Source organism: Mirounga leonina, unplaced genomic scaffold (assembly GCF_011800145.1).
Source record: "Mirounga leonina isolate KUSES-001 unplaced genomic scaffold, KU_Mleo_1.0 Mir_200, whole genome shotgun sequence".
NCBI lineage: Eukaryota > Metazoa > Chordata > Mammalia > Carnivora > Phocidae > Mirounga > Mirounga leonina.
In genome coordinates, this window is record NW_023270503.1 from 9,467,591 (window position 1) to 9,488,325 (window position 20,735).

Genomic DNA, 20,735 nt, shown 5'->3' on the forward strand with positions numbered 1-20,735 from the left:
ATCCAGCAAAAAGGTGAAAGAGGTCCTCTTCGCAGACCTCTCTCTCGATTCCCCGGATTTCTACAAAGGCTGTCCCAGAATCAAATCATCCAGGACTTGGTGTAATGTCAAGGTAAGTGGCCCAGGGTGCAACTGACAACTACTATATGAAATAATTTCATTCCTCCGAAGGGGAACAATGGTTGATAATGGGGGAAAGCCAAAGTATGTCTGTACCAATAAGCAGGTCCCCTTGGAGGTTTCCTACTGTTTTCCAAAGTCCTGACTGGTTCCAGTCTGAGAGAACTGCACAGCAGGGGGGATGGTGTGGGAGGTGGCCTGCCAAGGCCCTCAGGTGCTTAGGGGTTACATAGCTCACCCACAGGTAACGGCAGCGCACACAGTTCTTTCTGATAGCATGTGTCTGTTCTTGGCTAAGCTTCTCCAGCAAACTTAAGCCCTTCGGCTCTTCCAGTGGTAGAACCACCCTAAGAGGGCTCAAGAATATCCTCTAACTTACCATACGGTCTTTCCTAAAGGGCCTGGAGAATGCTTCTTCCAGACCAGCCCTCAAGTCAGTAGGCTGAGAAATGAAATGGGAGCAGGGAGTCCCCACTAACCTGGGGAATTAAGACTTGCAGCTGTCTACCCCAGGGCTGAATCCAGTCTCATTCAGGACCTTCAGATACCCCTTAGCTGTTCAGTTTTGGTCTCCAGGAACTTCACGAAAAGTGTAGCTAGAGAAGAGCAAGGCTCCTTGCCTTAGTCTTTATGCCTTCAGTGAGACCCTGTTTAAAACTTCCATGGGAAAGAGAGGGACTTCATTCTCAGGGGAAAGTGGTTTGCAATTCCTTTGTGTTGGAGAAGTTAAAGTTAAGCAGGAAGCTACTGCTTCCACCCAAAACTTCCCCTTTTCTCGTAAACTAAAATTAAGGATGGTGCACAGGCCCTAAACTAAAATTGATGGCGCACAAGGCCCTAAGAGCAGCAGAGATGATCCCCGGGCCATCTCACACACACGACTCAAACTTCCCTGCAGATGCTTTGCTGGCTCCCAAGGTTCGGTCAGGAGACTCACTGCTTCCAATCCCAGCACTTAAGGAAGCAACTGTAAATGACTTTGAAATTTTTCAATAGCATTTGTGTTTCACTTCTCACCAGGGAAAGTTTACTGGTCCAAATTTAGTCCTAAGGAGGATCACTATTGGTCTGGTAAGCTAACATCTTTTTGGTCTGAAGAAACAAATGAATTTTAGGCAATGCAGCAAGAGACTAGCAAAGCTGATTAAAGCACAGAAAGCCAGAGAGACCAGAAATAAATCCAAATGTGCTGGGGAGGAAGAGAACCTTTTCTACCAGGATTTCTGACGGTTGGAATGCAGACAGGCGGCTCGGGGATGGCCGGGGTGCAGGGGGAAGGGGGGAACTGTTAAGTTTACAGAGGAAGGGAGGAAGATCTGGTCCAAGTTCTGGAAAAGTCCTCTCTTGATCAATTACCATCATTACCCCAAGACCACTGGAACAGGAACTTGCCCACGCGATCTGTACCAGTTCCCACCAGCCTCGGGCTCCGCAGGCCGAGAGGTGCGCCGCCGAGGCAGGACAGGCACGCCCAGAGGTGACTGCATCTTTGCTCGCAGATTCTCTTGTTAGCCTGCCCCTCTGCAAGCTGGCCAATCTGGAGCCCAGACCCTTCCAGCTCTGTCCCTGTAAGGCACTGAAGAAGCCGGCACAGCCCTCAGGATCGGAAGACATGCACGGCTCGGATCACGTACTGCCGGCAGATGGGACACTCATTCATGCGCTTGCCGCACTTGGTGCAGGTGACCATGTGGCCGCACTCCAGCAGGACACAGTCAATGGGCGAGTCCATGCAGATCCTGCACAGGTTCTCCTCCACGCTGGGTGGCACCGCTCCGCCTGGACAAAGAGGGCAGAGAAGGGGTGGAGGGGAGAGGACACCATAAGTGCAGGGGGTGGCGGGGGGACTGAGGACGGAGAGAAGAGCATGCTGTGGACACACCCCCAAATCCACACACTGCCCTCAGCTAGAACTCCAGGTATCAGCCCCCCGCTGCCTGTTTCAGCCACACCTCTACTGGCCAGGCCATAGAGGTGCAGAATAAAGTACTTGGAGATCAAATACAACCCAGAACAGGACAGCTAAATAAGGCAGAGTCCTCAAGGCTTCAAAGAATTTTCAGACAGTTGAGGCTGTAATATGGTAAGTAAGTGGCACTTAGGGACTCATCATCCCCTGAGGCAGAACATGCTGAAAAGATAAAAACTGGTTCTAAAAAGTGTGATACCAATGGAACTGTAGTGAATGGCTCATGAAGGATCACAAGGCTTCTCAGTAAACCTATTCCCAACTGAATACAGCCAAGGATCCTGGGGGGCCCCTGTGCTGTCCCACAACCTTCCCCGGAGCTTCCTCTGAGGAGGCTTCCTGGTGGAAGAGCCCAGCAGAGATCAAGGCTCCCTCTTCTGTGCTACCCCCACCCCAGCTTCTCACATGGCATTAAAATGTCTTAACTACTTGGCTCCCCCACGACCCTATGAGCTCATTTCTGCAACTATATACTTAGTATTTGTTGGATGCTCTGAGGTCAGATCTTCCTCTTTGAATCCCTAAAATGCCAATCATGTGGTAGGTGTTCTCAAAATGTCTGATAAGTGAACATCTCCCAAGGGAGTCCGAACAGCTCACATTCGTAGAATACTGTGCCAGGCAGGGTCCTAAGAGTCTTGCATATTTTAACTTTTTGAATCCTCGTGAAAACTATGAAGTACTCATTACTCATTTTATAGACTTGAGGCCACTGAGGCCAAGGAGTTAAGTGGTTTGCCCAAGGGCACACAGCTGCTAAGCAGAGCCAGGATTCAAATCCAGGCAGGCCTTCTGGGCAAGTGGCCTGAGGACAGGGACTCTCAAATCAGTATTAACTGCTCAGTGCACAGAGTTCTCAGTAACAGCTGGCTGGCTTGTGTGAGCGGGGAGGTGCAGAGGGCATGGCCAGTATCCTATTTTAGTGCAAACAGAAAAACCTTCATGTCCAACAATGTAGCCATCCCCAGCAGGTTTTAAATGGTGGCCTGAAGCCCCAGTTGGGGCTCCATGCTCAGTGCAGAGTCGGCTTGAGATTCTTTCCCTCTCCCTTCCCCTCTGCCCATCCCCCTACCCTGTACACTCGCTCTCTCGTTCTCTAAAAATAGTAAAATCTTTAAATTGTAGCCTGAACCAGGGAGCCATAAGTAGGGAGCTGGCTTCATACCAGTCACCTGTCCCACTCCACAGGGGAATTCTCTGTACTCTGCTGCCCAGCACTTTCTTCTGCTTCCTGGACTACTCAAAAAGTCAACACTTAGGGAGGCTAGCTGTGAAAGGCAGTGAAACCGATTTACCCCTCTGGAGCAGCTGTTGGCCCTAACAGGGGTTTGGAAAAGGGCTGAACTGCACATATAACTGAACTGGAGTGAATTATAGAATATCGTATTAATTTTCTTAGGAATAACAGACTCAACCGACTCAGTTACCAGTATTCCCCCAGGGAATCAAAAAAAAGGCGGCAAGGGCGCCTGGGTGACTCGGTTGAGCGACTGCCTTCGGCTCAGGTCATGATCCTGGAGTCCCGGGATCGAGTCCCGCATCGGGCTCCCTGCTCGGCAGGGAGTCTGCTTCTCCCTCTGACCCTCCCCCCCTCATGTGCGCTCTCTCTCTCGGTCTCATTCTCTCTCTCAAATAAATAAAATCTTTAAAACAAAACAAAGGCGGCAAGACAGCAAGTGGAACAGCCTGATCTTGGGGAGGGGGGACTAGAACCCACAAGGGTTTTGGGGAGCTAAGAAATCAACTCTTCAGGATTTATCAGCCGGAAGACTGCCGCCCCATTCTGAGCAAAAGGCCATGTTGCCAAATAACAAATCTGGAGTCTTCTGAAAGTTTTAAAATGGTTTGCAGGCCCCCAACACTACTCTGAGAACATTCTCTCTTGGGGGAAGAGCTCACAACCACACAGCCTTGAAGCTTTCAAAAAGACAGAAGGTATTTCAGAATGAAGCCCAGACCCAGCCAGATGCCCGCAGTGCGTCCTGGGGTCCCCGAAGGCCCCGTGGTGGTCTTGAACACACTGATGGGTGTGTGGCAGCTGAGGTGGTATATGTGCCTCGTGTCCAGAGAGCACACAGGTGACCCCTTTCCTGCTCTGTCCCCAGAGCAGCTCTAGCCACTGCCCAGCCCTGTACAAACAAGGCTCAGGTCACCTCCCTTTATTTTTGGTTGGTCCCAGAAGTTGTCAAGCATCCCAAGTAATCTCCCTGAAGGTCCACAGGGACCCTCCCCACTCGGACCAAAACGGAGTGAAAACCGTAGGGGAAGGAGTGCCGTAGCAGCAGGGGTATGAAAAATGAACCGGATGTGACACATGCCACCACTCACTTTGCGAAACATTTTACAAATGCTCACTCCTGAGCTCTGGCAGCCCCGAGACATGCAAATCAAGCTGTCCCTGGGTCTGCTGCCACTCTTCACCCTTCCTGGTGAGGCGAGAATGAGGATTTTTAAAGATGCTGAGAAGCCATGCTTCCCCGTGCATTTCCCCCAACTCACTCTCTGGACGCCACTACGCTTAGAATTCTTAGACTGCTAAGAGGAAGCAGGGTTGGCGGAAGGGAAGGGCCGCAGGGCTCACAGAGCCTAAGCACGGTCCCAAGCAGAAGCAACTACGTACCGTTTTGGTCTTCAGCACCACACACTGAAAAGGAAAGAGAAAGAAGAGGTCTGCATATGCGACGGCGTGAAGAAAGTCTCCCACCAGCCCGTCTAACTGCCGCACTCGGACTGCTCTCCTGGCCTGGGAACCCGGCTGGCCAAGAGCCCGGCCGGACGCCCGCCCTCCCCTCCTATGCTGAGAGCTCGCGCACAGCCCCGGCCAGTGTGTCTGGTCCGGTCTTCGAGAAAGGGATTCCGCCGGCTCGCGTGAACAACACTGCCAAGGAGGCAGGACACTGCATGGGCACGGTACCCTTTTCTATCGCTTCTGAAGCCCGCGTTAGAACCGGCTGCTCCAGTCAGCCAAGGAGTCTGGATGGAGTGCCCCGGTGGGGCCATGTCCTGTTCCCCAGGACCTCACAACTCTATGGAGATTCTGGGGACAGCCCCAAAGGGAAGTGAGTCTGACTAGAGGACTGGTCAGACATCCCCAACTCGGATGAACCAGTGGGACAGGAGAGCCTGGAATCGGACTCCAACCACTAACAGCAGGCAAGGAATCAAAATGCTGATTGCAGGAGCTAAATCGGTCGGGGAGGGGAAGGTTCTGGGTAAAATTTTAGGAAATGAGTTTAAAACAGCCAAATACACTCCTCTTCTGCAGGACTTCTCTAGAGACCTCTACTATCTACCAAGAAGACCTAGTTTTCTTCCCCAAACTCAATTAAACACAAACCTAGACAACTTACCTTATTGGGCATCGCCTAAAAATGATACTGTGTAGAATGCTTTGGGAAAGGACCATAGGGAAAGCCCAGGCTCAGGCAGCACAGATCTATTTCCCTTGTACCATGGGTTCACTTCCCCGTCTCCCAACTGTTGAGAGCAGTACTGCTGAGGTACTAGTGGGGGTGGCAGGGTGACACGGGGTGGGAAAGGCTACAGGATCAGTCCAGGAAATCTTCAGTGACACCCAGGCTCTACACTAAAACAGTAATGCCAGGGGCGCCTGGGTGGCTCAGTCAGCTGAGCGTTCACTCTTGGTTTCGGCTCAGGCCATGATCTCAGGATCGAGCCCCGAGTTGGGCTCCACACTCAGCGGAGTCCGCTTGAGACCCTCTCCCTCTGCCCCTGCCCCTACATTCATGCTCGTGCTCTCTCCCCTCAAATAAATCTTAAAAAAAGGGGGGAGCGGGTAGTGCTAATAATGGCTATTTCACAGGCAGCCCTGAGGACGGAATAAATGTTTACGGAGCCTAGCCCGGTCCCGGCACTCAACTTCAAATGGCAGCTATTATTAGCCGGTGCCAAGGTGGAAGGTGACTCCTTGCTTGGCTAAGCGCACAGAAACCCAGTCAGGCCATGCCGTCAGGCTGCAGAGTGACAGCAAGCGCCCCCCAGACAGCGCCTCACCCAGGTGCTGGAGCCCCTTCTGGTCCTTGTACAGCCGCGTCACCCTCTCCATCAGCTCCCACTTCTCGCAGCAGCCCTTGTAGTTGACGAAGTTGCGCGCCAGGATCTCTTTCAGCTGCCGCACGGTCAGACCTTCAATGTCCTCCAGGTCGGTGAGGTCAGACAGAGAGGCCCGCCGGCCCGGGACGAAGCCGTCCTCTGAGTCGACAGACTGCAATGGCAACGGCGGGATTGGTGGGCTCAGCTCTCACCTCCCAAGCTCTCTCTCCGAGGACCCCGGAGCACTCACCAGGCCGTGCCCGCGGGGACTGACCTCAGGAAGAGCGGGAGTGGAGGCAGGAAGAGTGCCGGCATGGTGCTCTGCATGGCCAAAGAGGCCACATCTCTTCCTGACCCATGGTTCCGGGCTCGGGCACGGCCACAGCCCCCAACCAACCCATCAGTGGGACGAGTAGAAGGGGCAGCGGTGTGAGTCACATGGCCCTGATTCTGACTCCTCCACGGACTGATGCTAAACACGATGGAGCCAGTTACTCCCCGGCCTCGGCCTGTCTGCCCCTCCATACAGGAGACCCAGCAGTCCCACTGCACCGGGTTCCTGTAAAAACTAGCACAAGAAACCAGCGAGCCTGGTGCCAGTCTCTGCTCTTCCCGCTGCTTCCTTGTCGAAGGGGCAGACTTCCCTGGCGAGCACGCCTCTGCACGCAACCTGACCACTGCTTTGCGGCCCCGCTGGCGCTACCCGCTGGCTGGCCTACCAGGGCTGAGGCCTGACCCCTGCTCATCCTTCCTCCTGATTTTCCGACCTCCTTCCCCTGACGATGGCTACTGTGTGCTAGCAGCCGACGAAAAGAACAAGATTTGCATAGCAGCACCGGGAGCCCGCCCGTCAGCAGCTTACAGGAAATCAAGAGACTAGGAACGAAGGGGCCATGAGGCTCCCCGGTCTCCACTGGGAGCTCACTACTCTGCCCCTGACAACTGACAGCTTCGAAGGCTGATCTGGAAGGCTAACACTAAGCCCACCCCTGACAACAGAACTGTAGGACTGTCATCACACACAGATTCTTCTGCGCGTCTGAGTCTGCTGAGAGGGTCCTAATCACCGCCTACCACCACCAGAGAAAAGAGCAAACGCAAAGGCACGGACCGGAGCAGAGGCCCCACCTGGGTCTCATCCTCAGCAGGTGCTCTGGCTGTGCTCTCCAGGTAGACGGGTTCCTCTTGGTCCTGAGACACATGGCCATTGGCCTGTGGGAAGAGAAAGGTGCCATCACACGCACAGAGATGCGGGCCTCTTCCCAGCTCATTCCACATCCAAACATGTTCCCATCTCCCCAGGAACCTGGTGTCTCGAACAATAGCATTACAGAAGCCTGCTCCCTAGTACCGACTTTGTCGGGCAGAGACATGACACAAACAGATTTCAACTCCAAAACGAGAAGGCCGCTAATTCTGCTCCCCACCAGGATGGCATGAGCGGCCACTCACCGTCAGTGTGGTCTCAGCTCGAACTGTCCGAACGCGAGGAAGAGCACAAGTCCACGCCACTGCGGGACTGCTCTCTAACTGCCATCCAGTCTCTCCTGGACACTGAGCCCACACCGCCCTCCCCGTTCACTCCCACCCACCGTTCTGGGCTCTGTCCCGAGCAGCAATGGGCACCGCTTTCTTACAGAAAGTTCATACCATGTCTTCCTGCCTCCACGCTACATCTCCCTGGCTTCCTCCTCTGACAGAGGAAACAGTTCTTAGTCCCTCACCACTCTGTCCAGTCACTGCTCCACCATTCTAGAAATGGGCTCCAACCAGCAGCGCTCACTAGTACTAAGAACTATCTTGAAGCCTGGTCAAAAATTATTTTAACGCACCTAAGCATCTATTAGCCTAAAACTATAAAGACAGACGTCTATGCTTAAGGAGTTTGGAATTCTAACTTCTCAAAAGGTTTTGCCAAACAGTAGTTCAAACTGTGAGCCTCCTCGTCCCATCACCCTTTAAGCCACAAACCCCTTCACCAGACACTCTTCACCGACTGCTCCCTCCAGGCAAAGGGCCTGGTATGAGCCCGGAGCAAAGACGTGTCTGAGCTCACAGGCCTTTCCTCTAGACTCTCAGAACACCAATAAAGGGGACAGTCCCAGGAAACCAGTCACCCATGGCCCCAACCACTCATTCCAGATTAGAATGCCTAACACAGAGTTGGTTAAGAGGCAAATAACTATAATGGAGATGAAAGGAGAAACCACCACCATCATCCAAAATGCCAAGTGGTCAGAGGAGCACGCATACAGCATACGTGTACGGGGATGCATCCCACACCATCTCCCCTTAGCTTTCTGGAAACGTGGCACCCACCAGTCTCCTGGTGTTATCTTGGAGTTACAAAGTCTCTCCAAGCCTAACCTGTTCCTAAAGAAGGGCTTCTGTATGTCCTTTTTTTTTTTCCTAGGAAGAGAAACTGGAGGTCCCACTGCAAAGCATGCTCTTGTCTCTTCAGTTTGCCTACTGGCTAAATTAAAATCTCTTAAATCGTATCTGTCCACCATCTTGCTTCCTCCACCCACTTCTTTCCCCAGCAACCACTGCCAGGGCACTAGGGGTAAAGGGCAAGAACTCTGGGGGGCAGGCACCCCGGGCAGATCGGCATCCTAGGTGCGGGTAGCCTGCACAAGTCACTTGACTTCCCCACGTCTATTCTCCTGGCTTGACAAACGCAGATCTCATCGGGACAGGGGATGCAAGCTGACACAAAGGACCCGATGAGATCTGGCGCCTACGTGGGACCCGCAGCTGAAGTCTGGAATTTCTGGTTAACGACAGGAAATTTAGAACCCCCTGCTTTCATTGCAAAATCCACCTGAAGGTTCTTCAGGGAAAAACAACTCCCTCCAGTTATGCCCTGGGCCCCCCCAGACAGAGAGGAGTGCTCCACCGAGCCGAGGGAGGAGCCCGCGTGGGAGGCGGACGCCGGGCAGAGCTCGCCTCAGGCCGCCAGGGGAGCAGAGTGCGGCCTGGCCTTTATGCCCCGGTGCCCGCCAGAGCTGAATCAGGGGCCCGGTGCTCGCACACCGGAGGTGGCGGCCAGCCACACCGCACACAACCCTGGTGCTGCGCCAGCCGGACGGAGCTCCCAGCTCTTCAGAGCTACTGTCACGCCAGCCGGTCCTCCCAACAGCCTGCCAGGAGCCACAGTGCCCTGGGATTACTAGCCCCATTTCACTGCTGAAGGCTCGAATTTTGCCCGAGGTGACCAAAGAGTCAACGACAGATTGGTCCGAATGCCCCAGCTACGGCCCAAGCCACATACACCAAAGGGTCACTGAGGCACTGAAGTCTTATCTATGGGATGCCATCAGCCCTCACGCACTGGTTACGTCTCCCGGCCTCACCGGAGCCCAAAAGCTGCTTTGCCCGTCTACCCTGCTCCCGCGGGGGCCTTCTGAGGGCACCCGCCATTCTGCACGGCCCCTGCGCAGTCTGCAGCCCAGCCAACGGGCCGCTCTTCGCTGACCATTTCTGAGCGCCCTCCCACCCCAGGACGATGACAAGGCAATTTCCGGTTCGAGAACGTGCCAACCATGACCTGGCCCAAGCGGTGACTGGCCACAGAAGCCGTGACCACCCCCCCTTCCATCGACATGTGCCTTTCCCTCTGCGCCCTGTGATGATTCCCTACCCGCTAAGAAGACCTTAACAAAGGTAAGCAGGAGGGCAGTCTGAACAGAACGAAATTTAGAGAGTTAACAGTGAGTTTTCTCAAAATGTTTCTGGAAAGAGTTTTTCAAAAATGACTAGCTGGGATAGGTATGTATTAAAAACATCAAAAATACCTGGTACCATGCATGATCACCTCTGAAAAAAACCCAAACAGGAGTCTGAGGTCCAGAAAACACCCCTGCAGCAGTAGGCAGAAGGGCCTCCCCTGATCATACCACCCCCCCCACCACACGCAGTGCAGGCAGGGGAGCAGACTGAGCCCACAAAGCGGCAGACACGGGCAGGGGCCGCAAACCCGACACGTACCTGCTGGCTTTCCTGAGCCTGGGCCGGGGACACAGACGTGGCTTGTGTGGGCGAAGAGGGGAGGCTCGCCGAGGTAGGAGGTACTGTGCCGGCATGAGGCTGGGCCAGGAAGGCCTGCTGCTCGGGGAAGTCCGGGGACAAGGGGGGGGGCGCGAGTCCTGCCCTCCTGCTGGTCAAGCACCAAGAGCACCAGCTCCTCTTTCTCTCGGCACACTTCGGTAGAGATGTCATGGAGGCTGAGATAGTCCCTCAGGTCCTTCACCTTCATCTTCATGAGCTCCTCCCGCCGAAAGGCTGTGGCTCGGACCCGCTGGCAGAGGAGGCAGAGGTGGGGGCCGTTCCCCACTTGGCTTGAACAGGTCATGCAGAAATTCTTCTTGCAGTCCAGGCAGGTCTGCTGCTTAGACCAAGAGGCAGAGGGAACCATGTCAGACTGAGAACAAGACAGTGGGAGAGGGGCTCAGGGCCGCCATGCCGAGCGGGACTCCCCTGATCACTCCTGCCGGTACGAAGCTACCTCCTTACATCAGAGTGCAAGCTACCTTGATTTCAGTAAGCACCACTCAGAGGTGGCACCCTCCCCCATAGGCACCTGTGTGCCCACATCCAGGATACTACATTCATTATTCCAGTTGAGACTTACTTTTTTCATTGCAGATAGAGAAACAGAGGGTTTTGATTCTAATCAAAAAAGCCCACATTTTCATTTAGTCTGCCTCCTCTATTTTTTTATGGTGTCACCTTGGGTGTGTAACTTAGCCTCTCTGGCCCTCAGTTCCCTCATCTGTAAAATGGGGGTGATGACAGTACCTACATCTCAGGATTGCCCCACAGTTAAGAGACAACGCATTTAGCGTATGTGACACATGATTCTTCAGGGTAAGTATTAACTCTTTTAATTATTATTGTTAGGAAACACAAGCTAATTTTGAGAGCCAGGATTCAAATCCTGAACTATGACTTTTTTTCTACTTTATTGCTGAGAATAGAAAGCAAATGCGTAAGTACGATGGTGATTATTATTAATATTATTGATTAAATTGGGCGCCTGGGTGGCTCAGTTGGTTGGGCGACTGCCTTCGGCTCAGGTCATGATCCTGGAGTCCCGGGATCGAGTCCCACATGGGGCTCCCTGCTCGGCGGGGAGTCTGCTTCTCCCTCTCCCACTCCCCGTTTGTGTTCCCTCTCTTGTGTCTTTCTCTGTCAAATAAATAAATAAAAAATCTTTAAAAATATATATATATATTATTGATTAAATTTACTGAGAGGCTACTAGGTGCTAGAGCTTGTCATTTAATTTTCAAAGCAACCCCGCAAAGTATTACTCTATCACTGTATCACGTATTAACATACATCACTGGGGCGCCTGGGTGGCTCAAACGGTTAAGCGTCTGCCTTCAGCTCAGATCATGATCCCGGGTTCCTGGGATCCAGCCCCGCATCGGGCTCCCTGCTGAGCAGGAAGCCTGCTTCTCCCTCTGCCTGCCCCTCCCCCACTGCTTGTACTCTATCTCTGTCAAATAAAAAATAAAACGTCTTTAAAAAAAACCCACATCACTAATAATTACTAATGTACCTCCCTATGTCACAGACAAAGCAAGCAAGGCCTAGAGAGATGAAGCATCGCACTCAAGGGCGGGCGGGGAACAGAAGAGCTGGGGTTCACGCTCAAAGCCTGTCCCTGTGGAATGCCCACAGTCACGCCCTTCCCACCAGGCCATGCTGCCTGACTCGGCCCCATCCAAGCCGACAGCAGGACCCAGTCCAGGGCCTGGCTCTCCATCGCCAAACCCCCGCCCGGTGCCCCATCCACAGAGGCAGTGCCCAGGCTCCCCCACCCCAGGAAGGCCCACTCAGAGCACCGGGAATCCAGTGGCACAGAACAGCGTATCCAAGACACACTCAGACAGCTACGGGGACGGGTAAGGGGTGGAACCTCTGGAGCCAATCGGGGAGCTCGTAGTTTGTGCGCGCACAGGTCTCAGCCCTCAGTCGGCACACAACGGCACACGCCACACCACACCAGCGCTCGCTCCTGAGCCCGCACAGTGACATCGGACTGAGCTCTGCTCTGGCCGAGCGCAGCCGCACTCCCACAGCAAAGGGAGTTCCTGGGCACACTGGGATGGTCCCGGGAGCACACTCACCAGTCCTTTAAAGAAATGAAGAACTTGGGCGCCTGGGTGGCCCAGTCGGTTAAGCGACTGCCTTCGGCTCAGGTCATGATCCTGGAGTCCCGGGATCGAGTCCCGCATCGGGCTCCCGGCTCGGCGGGGAGCCTGCTTCTCCCTCTGACCCTATCCCCTCTCATGCTGTTTCTCTCTCTCTCTCTCTCAAATAAATAAATAAATAATTTAAATTTAAAAAAAAAAATGAAGAACTTTTCATCCTCTGGTGACTTGAGCATTAACCTATTTCTGCTCCCTCTCTTCTAAGTAGGGAAAACTGAATGCAGAGTAACGAGAATTCCCGGGAGACTGAGATTCTCATCACCGAAATCGGACTCCGGCGCAGGGCTGGCGAAGGCTCCACAGCTGAGGCAGTGGTGCCCGGCTCCGTCCAGGAGTCCTGCGCGTCGACGGGGAAACGGGAAGAACGTTCACCACCCACGTGTGACTGTGAATACCGAAAGGCGTTTCGAAAGGATGCGTATCAAGCTCCCTCACTCTCTACAGTTACAGCCAGACCACAACACGCTCAGAGGCCGACTTAAAAGGACGCAGGGCTGCACTAGCGTCCTAACGGTTCTGGGACCTGCAGCCGCTCAGGTGGAAAATGGACATTTCGGGGTCTTGGGGGTTCCTTTATATCAAAGGCTTTTCTGTTGGGAAATGAAACGCGTTTAGGATGACTGAGAGTGCAATGAAGAGGCTTCAGTGTCAGACGCTGTAGGACATGGAACGTGACTCAAGTCCGTGCAGTCTGACAAGACCTAGCCTGACACAATTAAAAAGCCCTGAGATGCTCCATCAGCCAGATCTAAACAACTCTCTATTCTTTCTTCAAACATGCACGGCTTATTGGAGACAAGACCAGAATGCAAAGGTGGCACCCCAGCTTCTCCGCGTCCCCCCGCTCACCAGGGACTCTGAAGTCGGCCTGCATCCAAAACACGCCCTCTAGGAATAGGACAGCGCTCCAGGCTGAATGCCCAGTTTGCAAAGGAGAAGCTGGCTATCAACACAGACGGGCAGAATGAGCGAAGGAAACTCGTCCGTCTCAACTGAGGCAAACCGCGCGCGACTGAGGAAGCAGGGGGCCTGAAAGATGAATTAGTGGAGCCAACATGCTTGCAAACACACCGAGAGGACACGCAAACCTCCAGCAGCAAACGGCCGCACCAACTTCAGGGATGCTCCAGGGCCTGCTCGCCCTTGCTCCTCTGCCCTTCCCTCTTCCTACCCGGCCACACACGCATTCCCCAGACTCCTCGGCCAGGCAGGGCTCCTCCTCACCGGCCTTCCTCTAGGCTCCTTCTCTCACTCTTTTTTTTCTTTCTCTTTGTTTCTTCCTTTCTCTCTCTTTCTTTCTAAGATTTTATTTATTTATTTGACAGAGAGACAGCGAGCGCAGGAACACAAGCAGGGGCAGAGGGAGAGGGAGAAGCAGGCCTCCCACAGAGCAGGGAGCCCAATGTGGGGCTCGATCCCAGGACCCCGGGATCATGACCTAAGCCGAAGGCAGACGCTTAACGACTGAGCCACCCAGGCGCCCCAACATGCTTTTCAACATGCTTAGCATGCTGGTCCCTGAGCCTGGTCACCATCACTGTCCTCTTTGCTCCTTCTCTGTTCCCCACTCCACAGACTATAAATGGTATTTTTTTAAAAAAGGTTCAAACAAACCTACGGCAAATTCACGCTGCCTCATTTAAAAAAGGCCCTTTCATGCTAATTACTCTGCCACTTCAGCCAGCAGTTGTTCCTAGCATTTCTCAGTGTAAAACAATAAAAACAGCAAGATCTGTGACTACCCAACAGACTCTAGATGCACCTGAGGAGTCCTTGAAACAACCACCTTAAATAGAGCAATTTCTGGGGCACCTGGGTGGCTCAGTTGTTAAGCGCCTGCCTTCGGCTCAGGTCATGATCCCGGGGTCCTGGGATCGAGCCCCGCATCGGGCTCCCTGCTCAGCGGGAGGCCTGCTGCTCCCTCTCCCACTCCCCCTGCTTGTGTTCCCTCTCTTGCTGTGTCTCTGTCAAATAAATACATAAATAAATCTTTAAAAAAAAATAGAGCAATTTCTTCATCTATAAAATGGGAACAAATAATAGTATATATTTTGTTAAAGATTCGAAGAGAGAAGACACGTGAAATGCCAAGCTCAGTGCCGGGCATGTGACAAGTCACCCCGGGCCTCCTTCCATTTCATCTCAGATCCCAAAGCCACCCCCTTGTCTCCATCCCTGAGAAGACTGAGGCCATGCGGCACCGAGCTCCTTCCAGTCCCTGCTTCGGCCTCCGTCTATAGACTCAACCTTCCAGTCTCAGTGTAAAGGGAGTAGCATCGCAGCCTGCCGTACCACAGTCCCCTGCGACCCGCAGCAGCCTCTCTGGTGGTGTCCTCACAGTGACCGGGGCAGCCAGGCGCATCACGACAAAGCTCTGCTACGTGCCCAGCCTCACTGCACTACAGCGAGGCGCAGGCAAAATGCCAATCCTCCTTCAGCTTGCGGGTACAAAAGGGCGGGTGGTCAGCACTGCAGGCTGCAGGAATCTGGACATGCTGAATGTCTTCTGGGAGACAGCCTGAGAGTTCAAAGAGCTGGGTTTGAATCCTAGCTCTGCCATTTAATAACCATGTGATCTTGGGCCACTACCTATGTAGCTGGAAAAGGAGGAGTACTTCCATCTCTCTTATGCCATTTATCAGGAACTTGACAAATAGTTTCTTTCTTTCTTAACTGTTACACTCTAAATCTCAGTGTCTCATATGTAAAATGGGAGTTTAGGGACCCTAAAACCTCTACCATAGAGTTACTGTGAGGCTTAAATGAAACCAAAAGATCTAAATTGCTCACAACAGTCCCTAGCATACAGCACATAGCTTAAAAAGTAGCTTTTCAGGGCGCCTGGGTGGCTCGGTCGTTAAGCGTCTGCCTTCGGCTCAGGTCATGATCCCAGGGTCCTGGGATCGAGCCCCACATCGGGCTCCCTGCTCGGCAGGAAGCCTGCTTCTCCCTCTCCCACTCTCCCTGCTTATGTTCCCTTCTCTCGCTGTCTCTCTCTAAAACAATTTTTAAAAGTAGCTTTTCCTCTCAAATTTCCCATCACTGCCACTTTAACCTCACATGCGGGCTACAGACCTCTCTGTTCTGCAGAAGAATGCAGAATGCAGGCCAGGGTTCACCCTCAGCCCCGGTCGTGCTTGACCCCATTGGAGAATGGGCTGCCTCTGGGCACTGGCACAAGGATGGCCCCCACCCACATGCCATCACCCAGCCAGTGACTTCCCCTGCTGCTCGCTAATCTGGAAAACACGGCTGCCGAGCATTTCTCATGACATCGCTACAGGAAAGGAGCCCCAGTCTTTGTCCTGCTGGGGTCTGGATGTACATGAGATGCCCTCAGCACCGCGTGGGATACAAAGACCAAGCTAATCTGCGGTCAGGCATTCACAACAACAGCTAATGAAGGGAGTGACACCAGTGTCTGCCGCACGCTGCACAGTGCTGGGGCCCTTGGTAGCCCAGCTCATGTTATTCTCACGACCCTGTGAGACAGGCACGACAGCTGTACCCCCATTTTAGAGATGGGGGAAAAGAATCTCCAGAAAGGTTAGGTCATACAGCTAGTAAGCAGCAGAGCTGAGGTCTGAATTCAGGCCTGTCTGGGTCCAAATTGACGCTGAGATGCTTTGCTTTTGGGTGGCTTTTCTGTAATGCTTTTGTGAAAGAATCCAGTGTGGGTTACCGGCACCACATAGGCAAAGGCAAGGTGGCAGGCATTGTGGAGGGGTCAGCAGGCTTGCCCGAGGGCTGAGGTTGTAGCAGCTGAGCCGGCCAACAAAGCCAAGAAGTCAACACTTGGGGCGCCTGGGTGGCTCAGTCGTTAAGCATCTGCCTTCGGCTCAGGTCATGATCCCAGGGTCCTGGGATCGAGCCCCACATCGGGCTCCCTGCTCTGCAGGAGGCCTGCTTCTCCCTCTCCCACTCCCCCTGCTTGTGTTCCTGCTCTGTCTCTCTCTGTCAAATAAATAAATAAAATCTTTAAAAAAAAAAGAAGTCAACACTCACCTTCCTGGCCATGTTTGCGAAGTGGGCCCCACAAGCCTTGCAGCTTGGTTCCGAGCCTGTTGGGGAAGGGAAGGAGCTATACCCAGGGTTGGAATAGGCCTGCGTCCTGGCTCCCTGGGCCGGTGGGGCCTCCTCAGGCTGTCCATCCAAGCAGAACCAGTTGCAGCAGGTTGCCCACATGATAAAATCTGGTGCAAGGAAGGAAGGGGAGAAAGGTCAGAGTTAAGACACACCTCTGCTCCACTCCCCCATTCCCGAGGGCGCACGTGAGCAGGGCAACTCAGTCCACACCTGCTGCCAGAGTCAGGAGTTGAGGTGAGGATGTGTTTTCGGGGGCCACAGATTCCTTGCCACCTCCTGCTTCACCACAGTTGCCACTGCTCCCAGGAGGAGAGCACAGACACCTGATCCGCCAGGACAACATGGGATGCCAAGCTGGCGCACTACCTCTGAAAGGTTGCTGGTCCCTGCTGTGGTTTAATCTGAGATCTAATTTTGAATAAAAAATGGCCTTAGCAATTACAAGTGGCCTGAAACCCCCTTTATTCAGGCACATGAACCTGCTCCTAGAGCTCAGAGACATGGAACTTTATCATTCATGTGCACGTGCACACACACGTGTGATCCCATATTCACACCAACTGTGTAGAGGAGGGGTATTATCTCCTTTACACGGATGGGGCCACCCAGGCTCAGAGAAGTCCAGGTCACACCGCTAATATACAGAGAACTGAGATTCTGAAAACCCAGGTCTTCTGACCCTAAACCTAACGTTCTTTTCCTAGACCATACCGCCCCTCCTTGATTTTCCCTCCGCCGGCCAGCAGCATGAACTACTCTTATCTTTGTACTTCCAGCTCTACCTAAACCTCTCCCTCAACACCTCTGACGCTCTGTTCTGTCTGCTGCCACTACACCATTCCTTGAGGGCAGGGTGACTTATTCCTGTGTCTACTGCAGCCTAACAGCCTCGTGCACACAGAAGATGCTCAACTAACGTGGGCTGTCTTGCTGAACAGGTGCCTCGGTGGATTTATTAAGAAGTTTTGGAATAGGATTCCCATTTTACATATCAAATATGGGTACTAGGGACAAAGGGATAGATGATTTTTTAAGATCACAGAAGAAAACCCAATCCCTCAAATGTCAGAATAATCTACAGTTGCAAAACGGTCCACCAAAACGCCAAGCATTGCTGTGATTAAGAGTGTGCTTTTCTCAGCAGACCATGGCAGTCTCTATGGACATCTGGAGCCTGACCTCTCTGCTTACAGAGATAATAAATGAAACACTTAGTGTTACTGCTCAATCATCAGTTCACACAAAAGAATGGTACCTTCAGCTCTCTGCCTCCTGACTTATGGAAAGTGCCTTTATTAAATCGCAGTTCAGAGACATGCTAAGCTGGAAAGCACTAACAAGAAGCTGGCTGGTTCAACCTTAGTCATCTCACAGAGGAAGCCAGAGGCCCAGCAGGGGGAACACAGATATAACCTCACACAGCTATAACCTCAGGTCCCCCAATGACTCTCGGGCCTTTTTAGCTTGCAGCACTTCCCGAGACTCCTGATCTAGAATTCATTCACTTTTTTTTTTTTTTTTAAGGGAGAGAGAGAATCTTTTTTCTTTTTTTTATTAAGATTTCTATTTATTTATTGAGAGAGATAACGATAGAGAGCATGAGAGGGGGGAGAGTCAGAGGGAGAAGCAGACGCCCCGCTGAGCAGGGAGGCCGATGCGGGACTCGATCCCGGGACTGCAGGATCATGACCTGAGCTGAAGGCAGTCGCTTAGCCAACTGAGCCACCCAGGCGCCCAAGAATTCATTCACTTTTATAGGCAGGTCTGATCCACACCTGTCTCCCCCGCTTGCCTGTGGCCCCCGTATGAACAGGGACCATGACAGTCGGGTCAGTGCCCAGCAGACAGGTGGCTCAACAAGGACTACTGAATGAATCACGCGATATTTGAATTTTAACTAATCATATTCATTCTTTCCGTTTCCTACACATCAACATTTCTGACTCACTCTTACTTGTCCAAAGCCTCTAACTTCCCAGAAGACAACTGTAATGAATAGTTCACGGGGAATAACAAAGGAAAGAGCAGTTAAACAGATGAGTTCTCTGTTGGCAAGATAAGGGTGATAATAGCAGTGGGCACCCCCCTCGGAAAGAGGGATTTTTCAATTCTCTAAATCACCTGCTGACAAAAGCATCTGAGGCTGCATATGATAATACAAGGGAATACAGGATCCGAACTCAGAAGACCCGGGCCCAAGCCCCGCTTGACTACATACATCTTTATAACAAGTTCTCCCTTTCTGTGCTTTCTCTTTCTCACTGGACATTCTCCAGGCTGTGAGGCACTAAATAAAGATCAGTCGTGGCTCTGAGCATTGTAACAATGCTTCAACTACAGTTTCTCTGGCAAGGCTCAAATAAAAAGGAAACCTAGAGGTGTCCCCACAATTACCATTTGGCTCTCCGGACTCATCCCAAAAAAGGACAGGGAAATCTGTGACAAAATCAGCAGAATGGGTCAAGTAACTGAAGGAGCTGGGGGCAAGGCAAGAAGCAGAGCGGCCTTGGGACAAGGCTGTGGGTGATTTGCTGGCCTCTGTCAGAATCTCCACTCACCCAGGCATGCAACCTTTAGTGAAGCCAGTGCCTTGCTGTTTCCAGTGCTAGGTGAGTAAGGCAGAGAACCTGCCCTTGAGGAGTTCATGGTCAAGGAGAGGAACAAGAAATGTAAAACCCAAACAAATTTCAGAGTAATCAGTGCCTTACCAGAGGTTCGTACAGCATACCGGGGGCTATGAAGATAGAGACACAAGCAGCTCTTCAGGGGCGGAGGGGTGACCGGAGAAGACATCTCAAATGATGTGCCACACATATCCTCCTGTTGGAGTAGCTGGGGATTCATCAGGAAGCCCAGAGTAAAAGGAATTTTCAAGAAAAAGCAAACAGCATGCAACATGGCATTAAAGAAACTACAAAATGTTTGGTTGGGCCAAGAGTAGGGGTGGGATGGATGAGGGCATGGCAGGCAAACAAGCAGCCACGAAAAACCATGGTAAGGAATGTGGACTTTATCCTACAGGCAGTGGGACACAATGAACGGTTCAAGTAATCACATTTTGTGATCTTATTTGCATTTTATAGTGGGCACTCTGACAGTAGGCAGGCTGGAAGCAGGCAGCTGGTATGGCAGAGGCAAGACAGGAGGAGAAAGGGACAGACAGATCTCTGACAGAACTCGTGGGATGTGTCAGTGGATTGAAGCGGTGGAAGAAGGGGGAGAGAAAACAGTCTTGGATGAATCCCAGGGTCTCTGAATTACACAACAGGACACAGAGTGGAATTGTTAACAGGAGTAAGGGACAAAGCCCTCAGGATGAGGCATGTGTCTGTGTGTGAAGGAAGCGGGGCAATTACGATGATGGGTTACATTTTGTACCCGGGGGACTTGCTGATGGATACACGGCACACAAAGGGAAGAGTCCTGGTTGAGGAGAAAGTCTGGGAATCCTCAGACCACCAGAAACATGAAAAGCCGGAACAGGGCAAAAGACTGACTGGACACTGAGGTTACAGAGGACGGCCTGGGAGAACCCCAGGGGCGCCCAACCTAAAGGGCTAGCGGGGGAAACCAGCACAACAGTGGCAGGAAGACTGCTCAGAGTGGGCAATCTGGAAGAGGGTTTTGAGTTTCAAGAAGAAATGACTGATGCTGTTGAATGACCCAGAGAGTGGAATACAGGAATACAAAATGCCTGATGGACCTAGTTTTAGGAAAATGTGAGCGTGCTCTTGGCCCGAGCAGGTAAGGAAGAGAGAAGCTGACTGACACCTGTAAGTCGGAAAGTGACGGGGAAGTGAGGATGTGCACAGACCCTAAGGATAAACTATTCTCTGAAGAAACTTCTGGCCATGAAGGGAAGGGCCGGAGCTGAAGAGGATCCAGGTCACTAAGATGGCGATGCAGACGCATGCATCGACTGTAGAGAAGACCCCCAAAGATGAAGAGCCTGCAGAGGAAGGGAAGCTGATAACAAATGGTGGGAGTAAGGGCCAGGAGCAGAAAGAAAGGTGACCTGCTGGGACGCCTGGGTGGCTCAGTCGGTTAAGCATCTGCCTTCGGCTCAGGTCATGATCCCAGGGTCCTGGGATCGAGCCCCGCATCGGGCTCCTTGCTCCATGGGGAGTCTGCTTCTCCCTCTGCCTGCTGCTCCCCCTGCTTGTGTGCACTCTCTCTCTGACAAATAAACAAAATCTTGAAAGAAAGAAAAGAAAGAAAGAAAGAAAAGAAAGAAAGGGAAGAAAGGAAGGAAGGAAGGAAGGAAGGAAGGAAGGAAGGAAGGAAGGAAG

The 20,735-nt window shown here is 52.4% G+C and overlaps 1 protein-coding gene across 1 annotated transcript; it reads right to left on the reverse strand.

Moving 5' to 3' along the window:
* Positions 1-229: 229 nt before the first annotated feature.
* RFFL (ring finger and FYVE like domain containing E3 ubiquitin protein ligase) lies at positions 230-20,196 on the reverse strand. Its single transcript, XM_035026572.1, is given in 8 exon segments — positions 230-1,899; positions 4,710-4,733; positions 6,104-6,314; positions 7,271-7,354; positions 10,130-10,276; positions 10,278-10,526; positions 16,366-16,553; positions 19,155-20,196. Coding segments are annotated over 8 exon segments (1,275 nt in total). The 5' UTR covers positions 19,345-20,196; the 3' UTR covers positions 230-1,717.
* Between the last annotated feature and the right edge of the window lie 539 nt (positions 20,197-20,735).